The sequence below is a fragment of the Hyperoodon ampullatus genome (genome assembly GCF_949752795.1).
Source record: "Hyperoodon ampullatus genome assembly, chromosome: 3".
Taxonomy (NCBI): domain Eukaryota; kingdom Metazoa; phylum Chordata; class Mammalia; order Artiodactyla; family Ziphiidae; genus Hyperoodon; species Hyperoodon ampullatus.
This window is the reverse complement of record NC_136916.1, coordinates 52851235-52869684: the sequence shown is the minus strand read 5'-3', so window position 1 is coordinate 52869684 and position 18450 is coordinate 52851235. Positions and strand designations below refer to the sequence as shown.

Sequence of the window (18450 nt, the reverse complement as noted above, 5' to 3'; positions counted from 1 at the left end):
CGTAAGGACAGGAAATCGTCCAGAGGCTCAGACACAGCTCCGGGCTAGATACATTCAGAGGTTCCTGGTTTGAAAGTTCTGGAGTCTGACAGTCGTTAGGGAGAGAGACATCAACCTCAGGAGGCTGCTGCTAGGAGGAAACAGTGAAGGCACCACTGATGGTCATCACCACCCCAAACTGATGAGAGCGCTCCAGGTTGTCAGGGGCACGTGACAGAAGCCAACGATAGAGAAGCTAGTGCACGGGCAGTGGTGAGGAATAGGAGGTAAGACAGAGTTGGTGAGAAACGAAGCTGAAACGCTTGCTTCACTGTTAGTATGAAAACAGAATCTACAGCCAAATTATTCTGACTAAAACGCACAGAACAACTCCAAAGGAGGAATATGTGTCTGAACAGATGCCAAGAGAAAAACTGACTTAAGACTTCCTACTGTGTCAAGAGCTTTGCTTGTTGACAGTAGAATTATCTTGAGTTTGTGGGGAAAAATTTCCAAGTCCACTCTAAATTCTTCCTCAGAGATTCATACCCTGGGTTGCTGTGTTTTCTCAGTGAAATACTTTTGGGGAACATGCCAACAGGACGAGGGGGCTACGGTAATCTAGCAGGAGGGAGGTTTCCTCCACCTGCTAGCTCCCTGCCTGCCTGCACCCAACCACTGGACCATTTCTCCCTGTGACATACAGAGTCACAGAACCTTTCTGTCTGACCTCCAAGGCCCATTAATTTTGCCTTTACCACATGGTATATATCCAACCTCAGTGATCACAAGCTTTTATCACCTCACACATAGACTACTGCAACTGACTTTTTTAAAGACACGTTAACTGTGAAAACATTAGAAATATAAAGAACAGTATATACCTCAATTTATATACCTATCATCAAGGATAAATACATGTTACCATGTTGTCATATTTGCTTTATGATTCCTACTTCTCCTTCTGTTTGTAAAGAACAAATGACAGATTTAGCTGAAGTCCCACACCATCCTTCTTCCTCTCCCTAAGGGTCGTCATTTTCCTGAAGGTAATTTCCACACATATTTTATCATGTTCCTACATCTCCTTATATCTATAACACAATGTATTCTGTTTCTCATTGTATTTTTAAATTCAACAGATTCATCTTCTAAAATATCTTGTTTCCTCTGTAAAGTACTTTGCTGTTTTCATACATTAAAATTTGTGCCCATCTGGGACTTCCCTGGTGGCTCAGTGGTTAAGAATCCGCCTGCCGGGGCTTCCCTGGTGGCGCAGTGGTTGAGAGTCTGCCTGCCGATGCAGGGGACACGGGTTCGTGCCCCGGTCTGGGAAGATCCCACATGCCGCGGAGCAACTGGGCCCGTGAGCCAAAATTACTGAGCCTGCGCGTCTGGAGCCTGTGCTCCGCAACAAGAGAGGCCGCGATAGTGAGAGGCCCGCGCACCGCCATGAAGAGTGGCCCCCGCTCTCCACAACTAGAGAAAGCCCTCGCACAGAAACGAAGACCCAACACAGCCAAAAATAAATAAATAAATAAAGCAAACTGTCAACAAGTAAAAATAAACACTATTATAAAAAAAAAAAAAGAATCCGCCTGCCAATACAGGGGACATGGGTTTGAGCCTTGGTCCGGGAAGATTCCCACATGCCACGGAGCAACTAAGCCCGTGCACTACAACTACTGAGCCCGCGCTCTACAGCCCGCGAGCCACAACTACTGAGGCCACCCGCCTAGAGCTGGTGCTCTGCAACAAGAGAAGCCACTGCAATGAGAAGCCTACGCACCGCAACCAAGAGTAGCCCCTGCTTGCCGCAACTAGAGAAAGCCCACGTGCAACAGAAAAGACTAAATGCAGGGCTTCCCTGGTGGTGCAGTGGTTGGGAGTCCGCCTGCCGATGCAGGGGACGCGGGTTTGTGCCCCGGTCCAGGAGGATCCCACATGCTGCGGAGCGGCTGGGCCCATGAGCCATGGCCGCTGAGCCTGCGCGTCCGGAGCCTGTGCTCCGCAGCGGGAGAGGCCACAACAGTGAGAGGCCCGTGTACCGCAAAAAAAAAAAAAAAAAAAAAAAAGACTAAATGCAGCCAAAAAACAAAAAATAATCGTAGTAAATTAATTAATTAAAATATTTGTGCCCATCTGAGAGACATGAAATGCTATCTCCTTATCGATTTTGCATTCTGGATTGCTTATGAGGCTCAATATTTTCCCCTATCTTTAGAAGTCAGTTGAATTTCCTCTTCTCTCAAGTGCCTATTTGTTATCTTGACCTTTTTTTCTTAGAAGGACTTATTTCCTTTTTCATATTTTCTGGACATTAATTTGTTCTTGGTAGTATGCACTACAAATATACAAATTTCTTCTTTCATTCTGGGGCCTCACTCTTCATTTGGTAATGTCTTTTGCCTAGTATTTTAACTTTCATTAAGGCAAGTTCATCAACCTTTAGAACTCTTAACATCACCCTACATCAATAATGGAGTGTTTTAATTACTATAGCTCTCTAAGAAATTGGGATAATTGTGTGAGTCCTCTATATATTTTCACACAAATACACACACACACACACACACACACATACATATTTTTATTTTTCACAGTCCTACAGGTGAATACCATGGTTGTCTGGATCTAGGTGGTAATAAGCTGTCTTTATGTATTGATCTTTCTTCCAGAGACTTTCCTTTCTATTAATAGTTCTAGTTAGTTTCTTCATAGATTGAGTGAATTATCTATGTAGATAAACCTATCACCTACAACTAATGACAGTTTCATTTTTCTAATCCTGAAATCATTTCTTTTTTCTTTCCTTATTGTGTAATTTACTTATTATTTAATATCTGCCTCTCTGAACTAGAATATAAGTTCCATGAGGGCAGGAATGTTTGACTGTGTTTTACACTGCTGTATCCCTAATGTCTAGTGCCTATAGGTAGAAAGACATGTAATAAATTACTTATTGAACAATGAATTTTGCATTCCTGGAGAAACCAGTTACAAATTGCAGTTATGTATAAACACATGTCATGCTGGACTTTATTAATTTACAAATTTTAGGGAAGGCATCTATATTGAGTTTAAAAGTGTTACATGGTCTGTATACAATTTTGCTATCTTAATTCTACTAGCTCCAGGTTAAGGTGACCAGTTTGGAGGTTTTCTTTTTTTTTTTTTCCTCTTTCTGTTCTCTGAAATAACCTGAGTCTACTTTTTGTTTTGTTGTTTTTTCATTGGTATATTTTAAACCACTGAGACTATTTCTTTCAAGATCATAGATCCATCCAGATTTTCTAAATATCCATTTTTGTCTAGATTTTAAATATTTTGGCTTCAAGTTTTCATTTCATTCTCTTACGATGTTTAAAATCCCTATCTGAAGTTCTGTCCCCATTACTAATAATGTTTATTTTTGCCTTTTTCTTCTTTTACTTGATCAAACTTACCAGAAATTTACATATTTTATTAATTTTTTCAAAGAAGCAGCTTTGGGTGTTGCTGATTCTCTCTATGATTTCTATTTCATTACTTTCTCTTGATTAAAACATTTTCTTTCTTCTATTTTGATCTTGGTCTACTTATCACTCCCTGAGGGAAGTATGTTAAATTATTCCACTAAAAGCATGTATCTGAAATTCTCCTTGTTATACTGTCTGTTTTTCCTTTTTATATTTTAAGGTAATGTTAGATGCATACAGGCTCACACCCTGGCAAATTAGCCTTCTATCTTCATAACAACCTTCTTTGTCTCTACTTATGCTTTGTTTGCCTTACAGTCTATTTTTTGTGACACTGCGTATAGCTTCTCTAGCTTTGATTTAACCAGTTTCTTGGTACACCATTTTATGCCTTTAAACTTTCCTGTGTCTTTAAACTTTAAGTATGTCTTATAGAAATATTATAGAGCTGAACTTTAAAAAAATTTCATCCAATGAGAACCTCTGTCTATTAACTGGTTAGTTTGATTTACTTATATTTGCTATGATGCCTAAGATATTTAGAAGTATTTCTCAGATCTTATTTTGTACATTCTATTTACTGTACTTTTTCTGGCTTTGTTTCTGTAAACCACCTTGTACAACTCCTACTGTATTGGTCAAGTTGTTGGTATCACTTCTCTGTTACCATCCTGCTCCCCATGACACACACACACACACACACACACACACACACACACACACACACAATCTGGTTTGGAAGTTCTACAATCTATTTCTATTCTTTTAGGCTAGCAATATTTCCCCAATATTTTATTATGAAAAAAATCTCAAACTCACAAAAGTTTAAAAGAATTATAGAGTGAACATTCTATACCCATCACCTACAGCTATCTAAAATTTTATCACATATACTTGATTTAAGGTCTAAAATTTATCAGTGTATTTAATATTCTTTGATACAATAAGCCATAGAAGGCTTTGACTCTGATCACTTCTTTAAAATTGAAGTATAGTTTGATTTATAAAATTATGTAAATTTCAGGTATACAACAGAGTACACCTTAAAATTTTTAAGTTTACAATTTTTAAAGATTGTACTCCATTTACAGTTATTATTAAAGACTGGCTATATTCCCTGTGCTGTACCATATATCCTTGTAGCTTATTTATTACACATATAGTATCAATAGTTTGTACCTCTTAATCCCCTACCCCATCTTGACTCTGATCACTTTGTAAAGTTTTCTACCATGTTTTTAAAGGGCCTAAAGTTAGTCATTATTTTAATAGGTTTCATTGTTGTTGCTGTTTTAAGAGCTAATTCTTTAGATTTACCTTCTATTTTGCCAAATTCTTCTGTCAACATTGCTTCTTGCACTATATTATTGCCACATTTCTTGAAACAATTCACAGTAGTCCCCAGAGCCTGCAACTTTTGGAATCCTAAATAGATTCCAACCATCCTGCTTTCAAAGTATAGTTAAAGGTTAGACCTTGTTGAAATTACAGGCACGTTTTGGCTCTCCAAAATAACAATTTCATATGTTTATCGCCAAGTAGACTGTAGCCTCAAAAACAGCAAAGAATTAATCTACAATATCCCTTGTATCTTCCCTATACCTGGCACAACAGAACACACATATGAAGTCCTCAGTGAGGTACCACATGGCATGCTTTCTGCAAGCATTTTCTGAACACAGGAGAGCATAAAGAATATATTTGGTTACTAGATTGTGTTGGTTACACTTTATGCTCCCATCAAATGATAAAATCTCCCTCCCTAGGACTCTTTGGAGATGACCTGAAGAAAAGTGTCATGTACGTAAAGCACATCAGATAGGATGTGGGAGAACTGGCTGTTTCCTAGCTTTCAGCTTCCCTGGTTCTGTTCCTTATTTCTGTCCCTATCTCTCTTGCACCTATTTTCCCCATCTACAGAGCAGATGGGGGACACTAAATAATCCTTAAATCCCTGAAAACTCTGAAAATCTTTTAGTCTCTGCTTTAAATTTTTCTAAATAAACACCTTTACTAAGGTGGTACTGAGTACAGAAATCATTAAAGGGTCTAAAGAAAGGTGAAAAAAATTCTCATAAAAAGGTCCATAGCAACTACCGTATGATCTAGCAATCCCAGTCCTTGGTGTATATCCAAAGAAATTGAAATCAGTGTCTTGAAGAAATAACTGCACACCCATGTTCACTGCACCGTTATTCACAATAGCCAAGATATGGAAACAACTTAAATGTCCTTTGACGGATGAACAGATAATGAAAATGTGTGGCAGATACATACAATGGAATATCATTTTGCCATAAGAAAAAAGGAAACCCTGCCATTTGTGACAACACAGTTGAACCTGGAGGGCTATATGCTAAGTGACATAAGCCAGACAGAGAATGACCAATCTATATGGTCTCACTTACATGCAGATTTATTTTTTTAAGCCATTTTCACAGAAACAGAAAATAAAATGGTGGTTTCCAGGGTCAGGGTAGGAGAGAGGTGAAAAGGGTAATGTAGGTCAAAGAGTACAAATGTTTCATTTATAAGAAGAATAAGAATTTAACATACAGCATGGTAACTATAGTTAATAATATGGTATCGTGTACTTAAAAGTTGCCAAGTAGTTAAGCATTCTGACCACACACACACACACACACACACACGCACACACACACACAAATTAACTATGTAAGGTGATGGATGTGTTATTTTGATCTTGGTAATCGTTCTATATGTATACGTATATCAAATCATCAAGCTGTATACTTTAAAAATATAGTAATTGTAGTTGTCAATTATTCCCAATTATTCCTCAATAAAGATTTTTTTAAAAAGGTCCGTAGTATGCTGACTTTGAGCACAAGTGCTGAACAAGTTTTCAAAAAATTAAAAGAAATAGAGTCATCAAACATACTTCCATGTACCTCACCCTTAAGCTATGTGACTAAAATCTCTGCCTGGCTTTATCTTCAACCAGGCTCTGTGGCAAAGTCCAACCTTCTTTTTTTTTTCCCAACTGAATTGTTCAAAGCCAATAGTATATATGAAAGCTAGATGGGGAAAAACAAAGGCTGGCAGACACAGCTCAGCCACAGTCACCAGGGACAGCCCAGGGATATATCGCTGAACAGTCTCAGACTATCCAACATACAGTCAGGGAAATGTGACCTTGCTGTTTTAATTAAGAGGAGACGAATATCCTCAGGAAGTTCTACCTGTAGTGTACGTGCAATAATATACACAATTAAACATCTACATTAAATGAAAATCCCTCATTACCTAGACTAGATTTGGTCTAATTAAAGAGAAAATCAAATTCATATGGAAAAATAATTGCTACCAGGCACAATAAGCTTGTTTTAATCTGGAATCTGAGTAAGGATACACATACACCAGGGGCATGAGCTCCATCCCATAATCTCAGAAACAAGAAAAATGAATACAATTCCTTAACCTTGACGGCCTCACATTAAGAGAAAGAACATCTTTAATGGAGTGTAGGTGTGCAGCATTCGATAGCGCATAAATCGCAGGAGACAGTGTATGAGAAATACCAGTGCTATCACGCTGTCTGTAATCCCTACACAAGCAGTCGGTGGTGTAACAGTATTCGCTGTGATGTAGTTATCACAACCAGTAACATAGCAAAGAGACCAAAGAACCTTGCGATCACATTTTAAAGTACTTTCTTAATCTTGCTGCATATTGGGAGACCAGTGAAAAGAGGCAACTTTGCCCTCCAAGTAGGAATCTGTTTGTAAATCCCAGTGTAAGGAGTCAGAAGCTACCTGCAGAAAAATTCTATGTCACTGTGAACAAGCCACATCTCCTCTCTCTGCTTCTTCTTCCACATCTGTAGCTTAAAATATACCGCTTTCTCAATTCACAAAGGGGCCCTGGGAATTATCTGTCCAAAAGCTCTAAAGAAAAGGCATACTGAAATGACCATGGCAGCCTCATTTTTGGCACCCAGTGAATGGCTACATGTGGATCACCTTCTCATCAGGGCCGGATAGGCTCACAGTTACAAAAGCCTAAAACTAAACATTTTATTTTTAAAATTTTGGTTCATAAATCTTCTCTTCATTTTCTCCTATTCTTCATCAGTCACTCAAAGAAACAAACAAAATATGCTTCCTCCCTCCAGGGCTTAATAATTCTTGGTGTTATCAATTTCCATGGCCATAATCCACAGGTTTATGACACAAAATGTATCTGAGGGACCAACTGTGAGGTTAGAATGTGGCAAGGTGAAACTAGTATAAGCTTGTGTGCATGTGGTTTTCTGAAAGGCATCTGGGGTGTCAGGACAGACAAAGGCAAGCTTCCGTGACTCCTGCAGGAAGGAAGCCAGACCAACTGGGTAGAAGTGGCCCTGAGGAACCCTTGGCCATATGACTCGTTTGGAGAACACAGAACAAAGTCAATGACAGGAACCTGCTCAGAGCCAGTCTCAGTCTCAAGGTCAATACGGAATACTGTAGGACAAAGCACCACTTTAGAAAGGCTCCCCAGGATTCATTAACACAAGGGTAGAGTTTTTTTTAGTAACAACTCAGTTTAGACCCAACAGCGTGCAGCCCAGGCATTCTCTGCCACTAGGAGAGAAGTCAGATTTCCTTTTTACCTTAGGGCACACGCTGGTCCCAACTACTTTCCACCAAAGTGAAAGTGAGGTCAAGGGCCAAATAAGCATTTATGTTATTCTCTCCTCTCAACACACTCAGACACAATACAACAGATGACCTACTCTATGCATCTCACATTGGCGTATCCTACAGAAAAGCTGATGCCCACCCACCCCAGTTGGCATTCCTGTCAGGTCCCCACTACAAGCTGAACTCCAGGTGAGAGCATGATATTGACCAAGTTAAGACTTTCTGCAGTGATTTTTTTTTGGCTCAGCCAAATGTTTTATCTGATCTAAGAAGTAGCAGAAGAGAGAAAAGAAAAGGTGGGGAAAAACAGATAAAGGAAAGAAATGTTATATAGACAAAATCCTTGGAAAGCCCAGACCAAACAGGGGAAAATGAACTCTGACAAACAGCAGCCTCCGTATGGCTGGGCTTGTCTGCTGGGCATTTCTAGGAAAACCAACCCTAAGGCCCACATTCGGAGGAGCCATGATGAATCTGGAGGGTTAACTTTCTCCTGAACCCGTAAGTATTGAGCCACAAAAATTACCCCCATCATTTTATAAAAGAGAACCAAAGACCAGATGGAAGAGTAGAGCCAGTATTTCATGTATGTATCACACTTGCAGAGCAATGAAGATTTCATAAGATTACAGTAAATAATGTGAAGCTCTCTCTTTTATACCCTGTTGTAATATTGGAGGCTTAAAAAGATATTAAACATGACAAAATTTGGTCCCATTCCCATAGGAATATCCCAAGGAGCAGGGGTTTCCGAAGATGGGGGAAGTGAGTTTCTCGAGTCCAGAAATACCCTGGACAACACCGTGGAGGGATGCCACAGACCCTCTGGTCCAGAGGAAACCACATCCTGCCCGAACGTGGAGCAAGTCATCTTCAGTCATCCTAACCCTGAATTTCCAGGCCCCTTGCTTTCCCCGAGGCTCACAAATGTCATTATATATTGAACCGAGTAAAAGCTAACAATCTCACAATTTACTGAAACCAGGGTGTACACACATGGCATAGCTAGCTCAAAAATAAACAGTGAAGAGAAAAGAAGGCAAAAAAGAAAAACAAAAGGTCACTTACTCCAAGAATCCAGGCTTGTGTTTATGTTCCACATGAGGTCCAAACTGAATCTGGGCTTGAAATCCACCAAACTCACAAGCTTTCTCGAAGGAGACAGGGTGGGAGCCATTCAGGATATCATCCCGAGCCTGCAACACAAGAGGAAGCAAAAAGCATCACGAGCTTGGAAGGAACAACACATTGTCTCCATTGCCATGTTCCCACATTCCAGCGTACCCTCTCTGTGGAACAAGGGGAAACATGCCAGCCAAGCCAGAGTGAGGCATTCAAGACACTGTGGGTGATCGTAGCAGAGCAGAATTAAGGCAGGGACTTCCCTGATGGCGCAATGGTTAAGAATCCGTCTGCCAGTGCAGGGGACACAGGTTCAATCCCTGGTCCAAGAAGATCCCACATACTGCAGAGTAACTGATCCTGCGAGCCACAACTAGTGGAGCCCGCGTGCCTAGAGCCGGTGCTCCACAACAAGAGAAATCACTGCAATGAGTGGTCCGCGCACCGCAATGAAGAGTAGCCCCCACTCGCTGCAACTACAGAAAGCCTGTGCACAGCAATGAAGACCCAATGCAGCCAAAAATAAATAAATTTATTTAAACAAACAAACAAAAAATGAATTAAGGCAAAGGGAAAAGAAGTCCTTGCCCCAAATTGCCTATAGATGGAAGGCATCAGCAATGCCCAGTATATTAAAACTGAAGCTTGAGTGTAATCTAGGGAGGTCGAAGTGATCATGAACAATACAGAGGCAAAGGGAAATCCTTGTATAATGACCAGATTCATAGAGGGGGAAACAGAAATGCAATATATTTTTTATGACCCTAAAGGATAAAGCTAACAGAAAAATTATCTAGAAGTAAAATCAACCCAATCCCCATCCCAAAATATATAGAGAGAACAGACAAGAACTCAATACTGCAGACATTTGGGGGAAATGATCAGCAAATGCACAGTCCTGGAATCAGGAACCCACTGCACCTGAAGTCCTGTTCCCATTTCCTGACCCCTCACTGTTGTTGCTATTTATTCCTTTTCTTTGTCTCTCCTTTCTCCAGTTAAATGACCCCTAGAGCACTCTCAGATGGACACTCTAACCTATGGCCCTGAGTCTTAAACCAACAAGCATTTTCTTATTGCCCTGATATCTCCCTCCCTTCTGGCCTCCCAGCCTATCTCCTCCCAGCCCTCCTTCCATCCACTAACTCAGGGGTCAGCAAACTTTTCCTGTAAAAGGCCAGAGAGTGAATAATTTACACCTCTGGGCCATGTGGTGTCTGTCACAACTACTGAACTCTGCTGTTGGAACATGAGAGCTGCCATGGACAACACGTAGACAATTTTGTGATACAGAAGGGGATTTACCAACGTGCAATACATAAATGAATGAGATGTGGTTTCAATAAAACTTTATTTATAAACACAGGTGACGCTGTGGCTGCATTTTGCTGACCCCCCGCATTATTTCTATAAGCTGATAGGCAGATAAATAAAAGGAGAGGAAAGGGAAAGGAAGAATGAAAGAAGTGAGTGAGTGAGTGAGTGAGAGAGAGAGGGAGGGAGGGAGGGAGGGGGAGGGGGAGAGGGAGAGGGAGAGGGAAAGAGAGGAAGATGTTTTCCTTGAGCCAAAAGAAACCTTTGGGACTGTTTAGTGCAAAGCCCACATCTTACATACTGGGTAACTGCAACTCAGATAATTTGAATGACTCGTCTGAGTTTAAACAATTAGTTAATGGTAAAAACATAAAAGGTTACTGAGAGAGTAGTATCTTTCAGTTAATAAGAAGCACTGATTTTCTGACCAATAACCATCCTTGTATTCTAGATGCGAGCTACGAAAGCTATAGTGCGTGTGAAGTGATGAGCCAGGTAAGTGCTGTGAAGCCAAGCAGAGAGAGACAGGAGTCGCCACGAGGACCCCACGTGGGAGGCCAACAAAGGCCCACCTCTGGATGGCCAGCTCACAGTGGACACCAACCTGTACCACAACCCAACCCGACTGGAAAGTGCATGTCACAGACACGGTGAGAGCCGGAGCCCAGCTCCTGCCCACCATGAGCCACAGCCAGAGCTTCCGGAAAGCTCACCAACCTCAGCGTCTGAGCATTCAATACTGTACCTGAACATAGAGCAAGTTCAGCTGCACGGGGTCTCTCGAGTCCACATTCTGATCAGAGTAAAAGAACTTCCGTCTAAGCAGCAACGTTTCATTTTCATCTACTCCTTGTTCTCTGAACGTTCGGCTGTGATCCAGCCAATTTACTGCAACGCAAGATGACATATGAAAGAACTGTGTCGATTCTTGCTCTTAGTTCAAGGGGATTAACCAAAACAGCAGTGTGATGCAGACGTGGATTTCTAGGATGCTGATATTCAGTTATAGTTACTTCTTAGATTAGATCTGAGCTTTTTAACTTTGCAGAGTAACTGCACAGGTACCATATGACACATGAAAAAGCAAATGAGGGAGAAATCCGCAGCGATTCCTCACTTAGTAAAGCCCCAGAATGAATCCGTGTGCCTTCCTTGGGGTGGTGGGATAAGGAAAACAGGGCTTTATGCCAAGACAGTCAAGTTTGCATTTCCTTTTAAGTCAAGGCTGGTCTTTAGTCTGATCAGGTCAAATAATTTATAAACTCTAAGTATAATGAGTTACTACCTCTGACCTTAAGTAGAAAAGAGGAGGAAAATGAAAGTAATTGGGGCAAGGAGAGGACAGGCCACTAAGGGGTCAGGGAGGGTAGAACCTTGCCCATGGCACCTGGAATCTCACTCATTTAGAAAACACTTCCCTGATACCTAGGTGCAAAGAGATGGATCATTCCTCTGCACTTCCCACAGCTCTCATTCTTACCTCCTCCCCGGGCCTAACACACACATTGTGAGCAAGTATTTATTACAAGCCTCAACTTTGGCACAGGGAATGTGTTGGATGGACCTCATCTCCCACAGTACCTGGAAGAGCATCATGCACAGTATAAAAATCCTCAGGATTTGTCTACTAAGGTCTCATTTGGAAAGAAGTATGCAACTGTAAATCAAATGAGGCGAGAGAGAAAGAGAGAATGGAGAAAGGGTCAGAGGAAATGAAAGCCCCACGGAAGATCAATAAACATAATGCCAAGGATGACATGTTCCCAATGCAGCACTGAGAGAAAGAACAATGAAGGAAAGAGGCTAGGAAGGTCTGAGTGAAATGTGCATGAAGTAAGATCCTTGGGAGTGGGGTGGCGTCAGGCAGCCAGGTGCACAAAGCACAGGTCTGGGGGATACATGGGGTATATATACTGGCTTTCCTGTATATTATTAGCTCTGTAGCTGTAGAAAAGGACCTTCCTACGATAGAATTATATTACTATTTCGTAACCCCTAAGGAAATAATGGATCTAAGTAATGATCATCAATGGCTGTTAACACCACAAAAAAGGAAACAACCAAATTCAACTTTCTAATGGAAGTACACAACACCACATAGGAGTCTTTATTTTTAAACACACATACACACACACACACACAAATCTGATCAAGCCTCCAGATATCAGGAATTAAAAGGGACAGATGAACATGTTAAATGACACCACAGGTCATCTAACAAAATCCAGGATGTAGAAAATTCTATACAAGTAACAATCTGGTTTCTTCCCCTCAAAAATTATAAGGCAAAAATAAAAGAGATGGAGGGAAACTCTTGAGACTAAAAGAGTTAAACAACCTATCATCCAATCTTATTTGAACCCTCTTTCAAACAAACTGTTAAAAAAAATTCTTCAGACAGCAATGGAGAAGATGTGAACACAATGTGTATATTTCACCTTAAGAGATTACTTTTGAGATGTGAAATGGCATTATCATCCCTTTTTTTTTCCCTTAAGGGTCTCTATCTTTTAGTGACACAGGCCAACATGTTTGTAGATGAAATAAAACAAAGGCACAACCATACACTCCTGCCCTGGGTCATACAGATGATGGGAGAGGAGTGAGGCTCGGCTGACCATGTGCCAGCACCACACCTGCTCTTCAGACACTCACGGTCATCATCCGTGTGAAGCTTGGCCTTCAACTTCTCCATCTTCCTCTCATCTCGTAACAGCGTCCTGTCTTTTTTTAATGTACCCGTTCCTTCTTCTTTCTTTTCTTCAACTGTTTCTTGGATTAAAGAGTATTCTTCATAGTTTGTAATTCCTAAAATTATCAATTAGGTTATAATGGTCAGTGATTACATTGCTATCAACTCCTTTCATCCTGGGGCCTATAATACTCCGAGGAGTCCCTGGGGGCAAAAGATAGGAAAGAAGCCTTGCCAAGGTGAAGGTCAGGGTCACCCAGGGAGCACACATCAAGTAACCAGCCACAAGGGAGGATCTTCAGCTAGTTAAGTCACCCTCAAATGTCATGTTCAAGTCTCCTGACTAATTTTTGAGTAATAAGAACAAAGTAGAGATCATACAGAGGAAGGCAAGACAATGTGAAGCAAGCAGTGTCTGAAGGAGCTGGGCTTCCTTTGTGTGATGAGGAAACTAAGACAGGCAAGGCCACTTTCTGAAGATATTCAAGAGGCTTCATATAGAAAGGAGAGACAGACTCGTTCTGAGGAGACTAACAGAAGCTAGGAGAAAAAAAAGATGCCTAAGAATTGTACAGGCTGTCCCCACGAGTCTTCAGGAGAGATCCTGGGTATCAGTGATGCTTACACAGAATCACAGCCATGGGCAGGAGACTGAATTATATGATTTTGAAACATTACTTTCAATTGAAAACTCCTATTGTTTTGGAAATAAAAGCTCTCACTTGTGACTCAGTGAGAAGTTCAAGTGTTGACCATACCAGTTAGTGGGTTTGCAAATCAGGAAAATGAACACGCTCTCTTGGGATTGGGCCAAAGTCAATGTGTTACAATATATTCAAAATTGCTAGATACCCAAAGGGGGTGGAAAAAAAGAAGAGGCATATTATTAAAAACAAAACAAAATCCAGAAGCTCCGCATGTGTACACTTACCTATCCTGCTGCAAATAGTAACCAGGAGTTCTCCAACAGTCTTGGAGTCATCCACCATCACTGTTTTCACAGATCCATCCAGCATCCGAATTTTCTGAGGTCTCTGTTTTTTTTTATATTCCAAAATATCCTACAGCAAAATCATACAAACATCTCACACTGCGTGGGAAATGAGGTAATAAACTTGGACACTTTTCTTTAAAAAATCACTTTTCACGAGCACCCTCTGATTTCCTCCTTCTAAGCTTTCATGAGATTTTTGCCACTAATACAGAATCTCCAGTGTTATAAACTGCTTTCATAAAGACTTCTTTAAAATCTGATAGTAAAATTGCACCTCAAAAGTCCTACTTATAGTTCATAGTTACTGAAAACTAACCTCTGTAAAGTGAAAGTAGCAGAAGTCCTCCTGAAAGGCTGAGAACGGTCTGCTATAATGAGAATTAGCAGAGGAAATTCCTACTTGTTTTTTAAAAAGTTTGTAGTGTGCTTCTTCAATGACCTCTTACATAGTTATAAGCAATTTTTAATATATATGTCATGAAGGACATAAGTAATACCCTCATAATTCTTCACAGTAGTGGTGTATCACAGTGAAAGTGGTTTTCTGCCAATAATGGCAAGACCAAACAGGCGTAATAAGTTTGAGAGTTATGTCTAAATAAGAGACTCTCCTTTTACTACACTTCTTAAAAAGAGAACTATGGAAGGGAAAATTAATGGCAACTCATACTTTGCTCTTGCTTATGGAGTACTGACCAATCCGATGTGTCTACTCCGTAAACCAAAACCCAATATATTTCAGAGGTTAAGCTAATATTGTGTTAGTTTCAGGTGTACAGCAAAATGATTCAGTGTTATATATATATGTATATATATATATATATATTTTTTTTTAGATTATTTTCCATTATAGGCTGTTACAAGATACTGAATATAGTTCCCTGTTAACATGTTTTTACTCATTATTTTTTTCCTACTTCCATAACATAATTTTTTATTGTTACTGTTACTGATAGTTATTAAACTCATATCTAATGTGAACTTTTTTATAAAAGCAAGACACTGATTAATATTTAATTTCTGGCTACCTTTAGGATTATATTTTTATTCTCTCTCTATGCTTACTTTCTATCACCAGTCACCAGGGTACTTCCTACATACTTACGGGAAGATGCTATGTTTCATAACTACCAAGTCCAACAATGGCATGTAGAAACAGCTTAAAATCATTACCTCATGCTGCTTTAATTACTTTGTGGAGTTTCAAGAATTTGGATTGCTGATATTTTCTATCACTAACCTGGACGGCCTTTACAAAGTATATTACATCAAAACTATTAATAAAGTGCCCTTGAATCAAAATAGGTTGTTGAGTCTCTCTTTTTCTTTGAAGCATAATCATGTTAGCTTCTATGGAAGGCCTAGGGACAAAGTGATGAAAAAAATAAAAAAAAGATCAACAGCATACCCCATTTCGCAACATGTAGTAATCCAGTGTTCTGCCTGCTTCCAGCCAAATTCCTTTCCTGGGGTCTTCATCCGAGAGAAACAGCCCATAGTCAGAAGCTGGAGGAAAAACAGAAAGAAAAATAAAAAACAAAGTGATGATGACGTCATCACTGACTTCCAGGCTCTTGAGTCTGCTGACTTGGCAAGGGGTTCTCCTTCACTAGAGAAATACTTCATTCTGACAACATGGGCAGCCGCTGGGACTAAAGCAGATGGGGAGGAATGAGAGCTGAACTGCAAAACCAACACCCACATACAAGGGTCATGTTTCTTAAAACAAGTGGGCAGCAGTCGTGTCTAAAATTTAGGGAAACGCCGAGAACAAAGTGGTCCAAATTTCCTTCTAACTGAATTGGGCTTTGTTTCCTATCACATGCTATAAAAGCCAGGCCAAGAACCCAGGAAGAATGGTAAGACAGCTGTGGAGAAACTATGCACGTAATCACTCAAGCTAAGGCCACTTAAGCAAAGAGGGGCCGATGGAGCCTTGACACTTGGAATAATCCCTCCATCACCCCCACATAGCATTACAAAATAAAAGGAAGAGTTCTGTGTGAGATGAAGTCGCTGCTCCCCATGCCACCAAATTATGAGTAAAGTTGGAGAGTTAGGGCTTCCCTGGTGGCACAGTGGTTGGGAGTCTGCCTGCCAATGCAGGGGATACAGGTTCGTGCCCCGGTCCGGGAAGATCCCACATGCCGCGGAGCGGCTGGGCCCGTGAGCCATGGCCACTGAGCCTGCGCGTCCGGAGCCTGTGCTCCACAACGGGAGAGGCCACAACAGTGAGAGGCCCGCGTACCACAAAAAAAAAAAAAAAAAAAGTTGGAGAGTTAAACCCTGTGTTCTTCACAGAAATCCTTTAATCCGACCCAGGAAGTATAAGCGGGTGGAGGAAGGAGGAAAGCAGTATCATTTCCTGTCTCAAGACCTCTTTCTTCCTAAATGTGATTCAAGGAAACCTCAGAGACCCAGATGAGGGCCAGAGCTCCTGTTGTTTCTTAGAAAAACAATTTCAAGATCTATAAAGGTTTGTATCTTCACCAGAGTTTTACAGCAATCCAACCCAAACAAAGTTTCAAAAATCTGGGAATAAACAGTAACAGAAAAGTAAAAACACCAGATATGACTGGACAACCAGATCTTGAGTACGGTTGGGAATGTGGACAAACTTTATTTTGATTTTTGGGTAATCTAGAAATAACAGTGTTTTGAATAATATAGATATTGCTTTTGGACCAAAAGATTCGTGCTTTTGTGAGTAACAGATCTTTTCAAGAAGACCCAGGCCTAACAATAGCTATCTATGAATGTTTGATTTTTATGATTCCAATTTTTAAGGGAAGTTTTATTCCATTTTCACACTAAAGGCTTATTAATTTAGGAGTAACCCCAATTTCTCAAGCATTAAATACTAAATAAAAGAAGGAAATGTAGAGAGAAGACAAAGGGAAACGGAAAATAAAATTGTATGAATGACTCTTGTTTAAACTCAGATTAACAGTGGTCAGTGGTTCAACCAAACATTAAACAAAACACGTATCAGAAGTATTTTTTTTAAGGTTTAAGACAAAGATGATAAAGCCCCTGCAAAGTACTTGAAATATAAGGCTTGTCCTGGGTCCTGATGGCTGTTCCAGTCTTCTTCAGGCTGCTAGCAGTGGAAAGTTTTCAGGCATGTGAAACAGTGCTCAGGATATACAAAAGCGTTAACTGTTAGAGTAGCTTCATCTGTACTCTATAGGGCTTTATAACAAAAAGTGACTTGTAAACAGAGCGCAATGCTGATGTATGGAAGGGTCATGACAATGATGATGGCTCGCTGGCAGCTGTGATCATTGTCATTACAAGTCTCACACAGGAGGCAAGTAATGTCCAGAATAAGAAGACATTTCATTTGAAACATACACACCTGTGTACCACTCAGAGCCTCCGTTTCCTTAGCTACTAAGGGAAAAACATACAAACACATTTCAAGCAGCCAGTAAATAACCAATGGCCTACCTTGGCCAGTTTGTGCCTCGGGTACCCGTTCCCGAATGACTCGACATGCATCGTACACCGCCGTTGATGGTTCAAACTGCATGGTCTTCACCACGTTGCAGTGGCGGACACAAATCTTTAAGGACAGGGCCACCATTTTTCCAGATGACTTGAGGACTCTCACTTAGAATGTCTGGGGAATACAAACGAACAAACCGTGATGTTCGTGATAACTGTCCAGTAGGAATAAAAGTTAGACTCTGAATCAGCTTTAAAAATCGAAAGAAAATAAAATGGCAATTAAAGAGAAGGCTCCGGATAAAAACGCAAATTAAAAAATAACTTTTGAAAACTTGAGAATAGGACAGCAGCAGTCGTGGAGTTACCATTATCACAGGGTGGCAAAGAGAGCCCCTTGGAAGGAGGGAACCACAGGAGTTCACCAAGGCTCCTTCCTCAAGGCTGCTCCCTACTTGGTGTTTCCCCAGGGAGAGTGGCATTTCCCAGGTGAGTGCCCTCCAGGTGAGAGGCAGAGTGTCCTGGGCGCCCACTGCTGTCTCCTGGCGATGCCTGTCAGCACCTTCAGTTGCGGGGCTCCCTCCCCAGCAGCTCCTGGGCACAGGGAAGAGGCACCTCTGCCCTCTGGGGTGCTTCTCATGGCCAAACTCCACCACATCTTGTACCAGAAGACCTGGCTTGGAGGCCCAGCCCCATCGCCAGGAGACAGCCAACTGGCCACTCTGCTTCCATTTCCCTTCAATCAAGGAGCCATACGCTGCTATCTGCCCTTCATAATTCACAGAAGAACTGAATCCT

The 18450-nt window shown here is 40.9% G+C and overlaps 1 protein-coding gene across 4 annotated transcripts in view; it reads right to left on the bottom strand.

The window, feature by feature from the left end:
• Positions 1-17791, bottom strand: part of TLN2 (talin 2) — a gene marked incomplete at its 5' end in the record, with an annotated part of 203651 nt that extends 185860 nt beyond the window's left edge. For all 4 annotated transcript variants that reach the window (XM_079698821.1, XM_079698822.1, XM_079698823.1 and 1 more), the window contains 6 exons: positions 9152-9279; positions 11265-11407; positions 13175-13327; positions 14143-14272; positions 15614-15711; positions 17656-17791. In XM_079698821.1, the coding sequence (XP_079554947.1) occupies positions 9152-9279; positions 11265-11407; positions 13175-13327; positions 14143-14272; positions 15614-15711; positions 17656-17791 (788 nt within the window). The remainder of the gene's footprint in view (positions 1-9151; positions 9280-11264; positions 11408-13174; positions 13328-14142; positions 14273-15613; positions 15712-17655) is intronic.
• Positions 17792-18450: the final 659 nt, after the last annotated feature.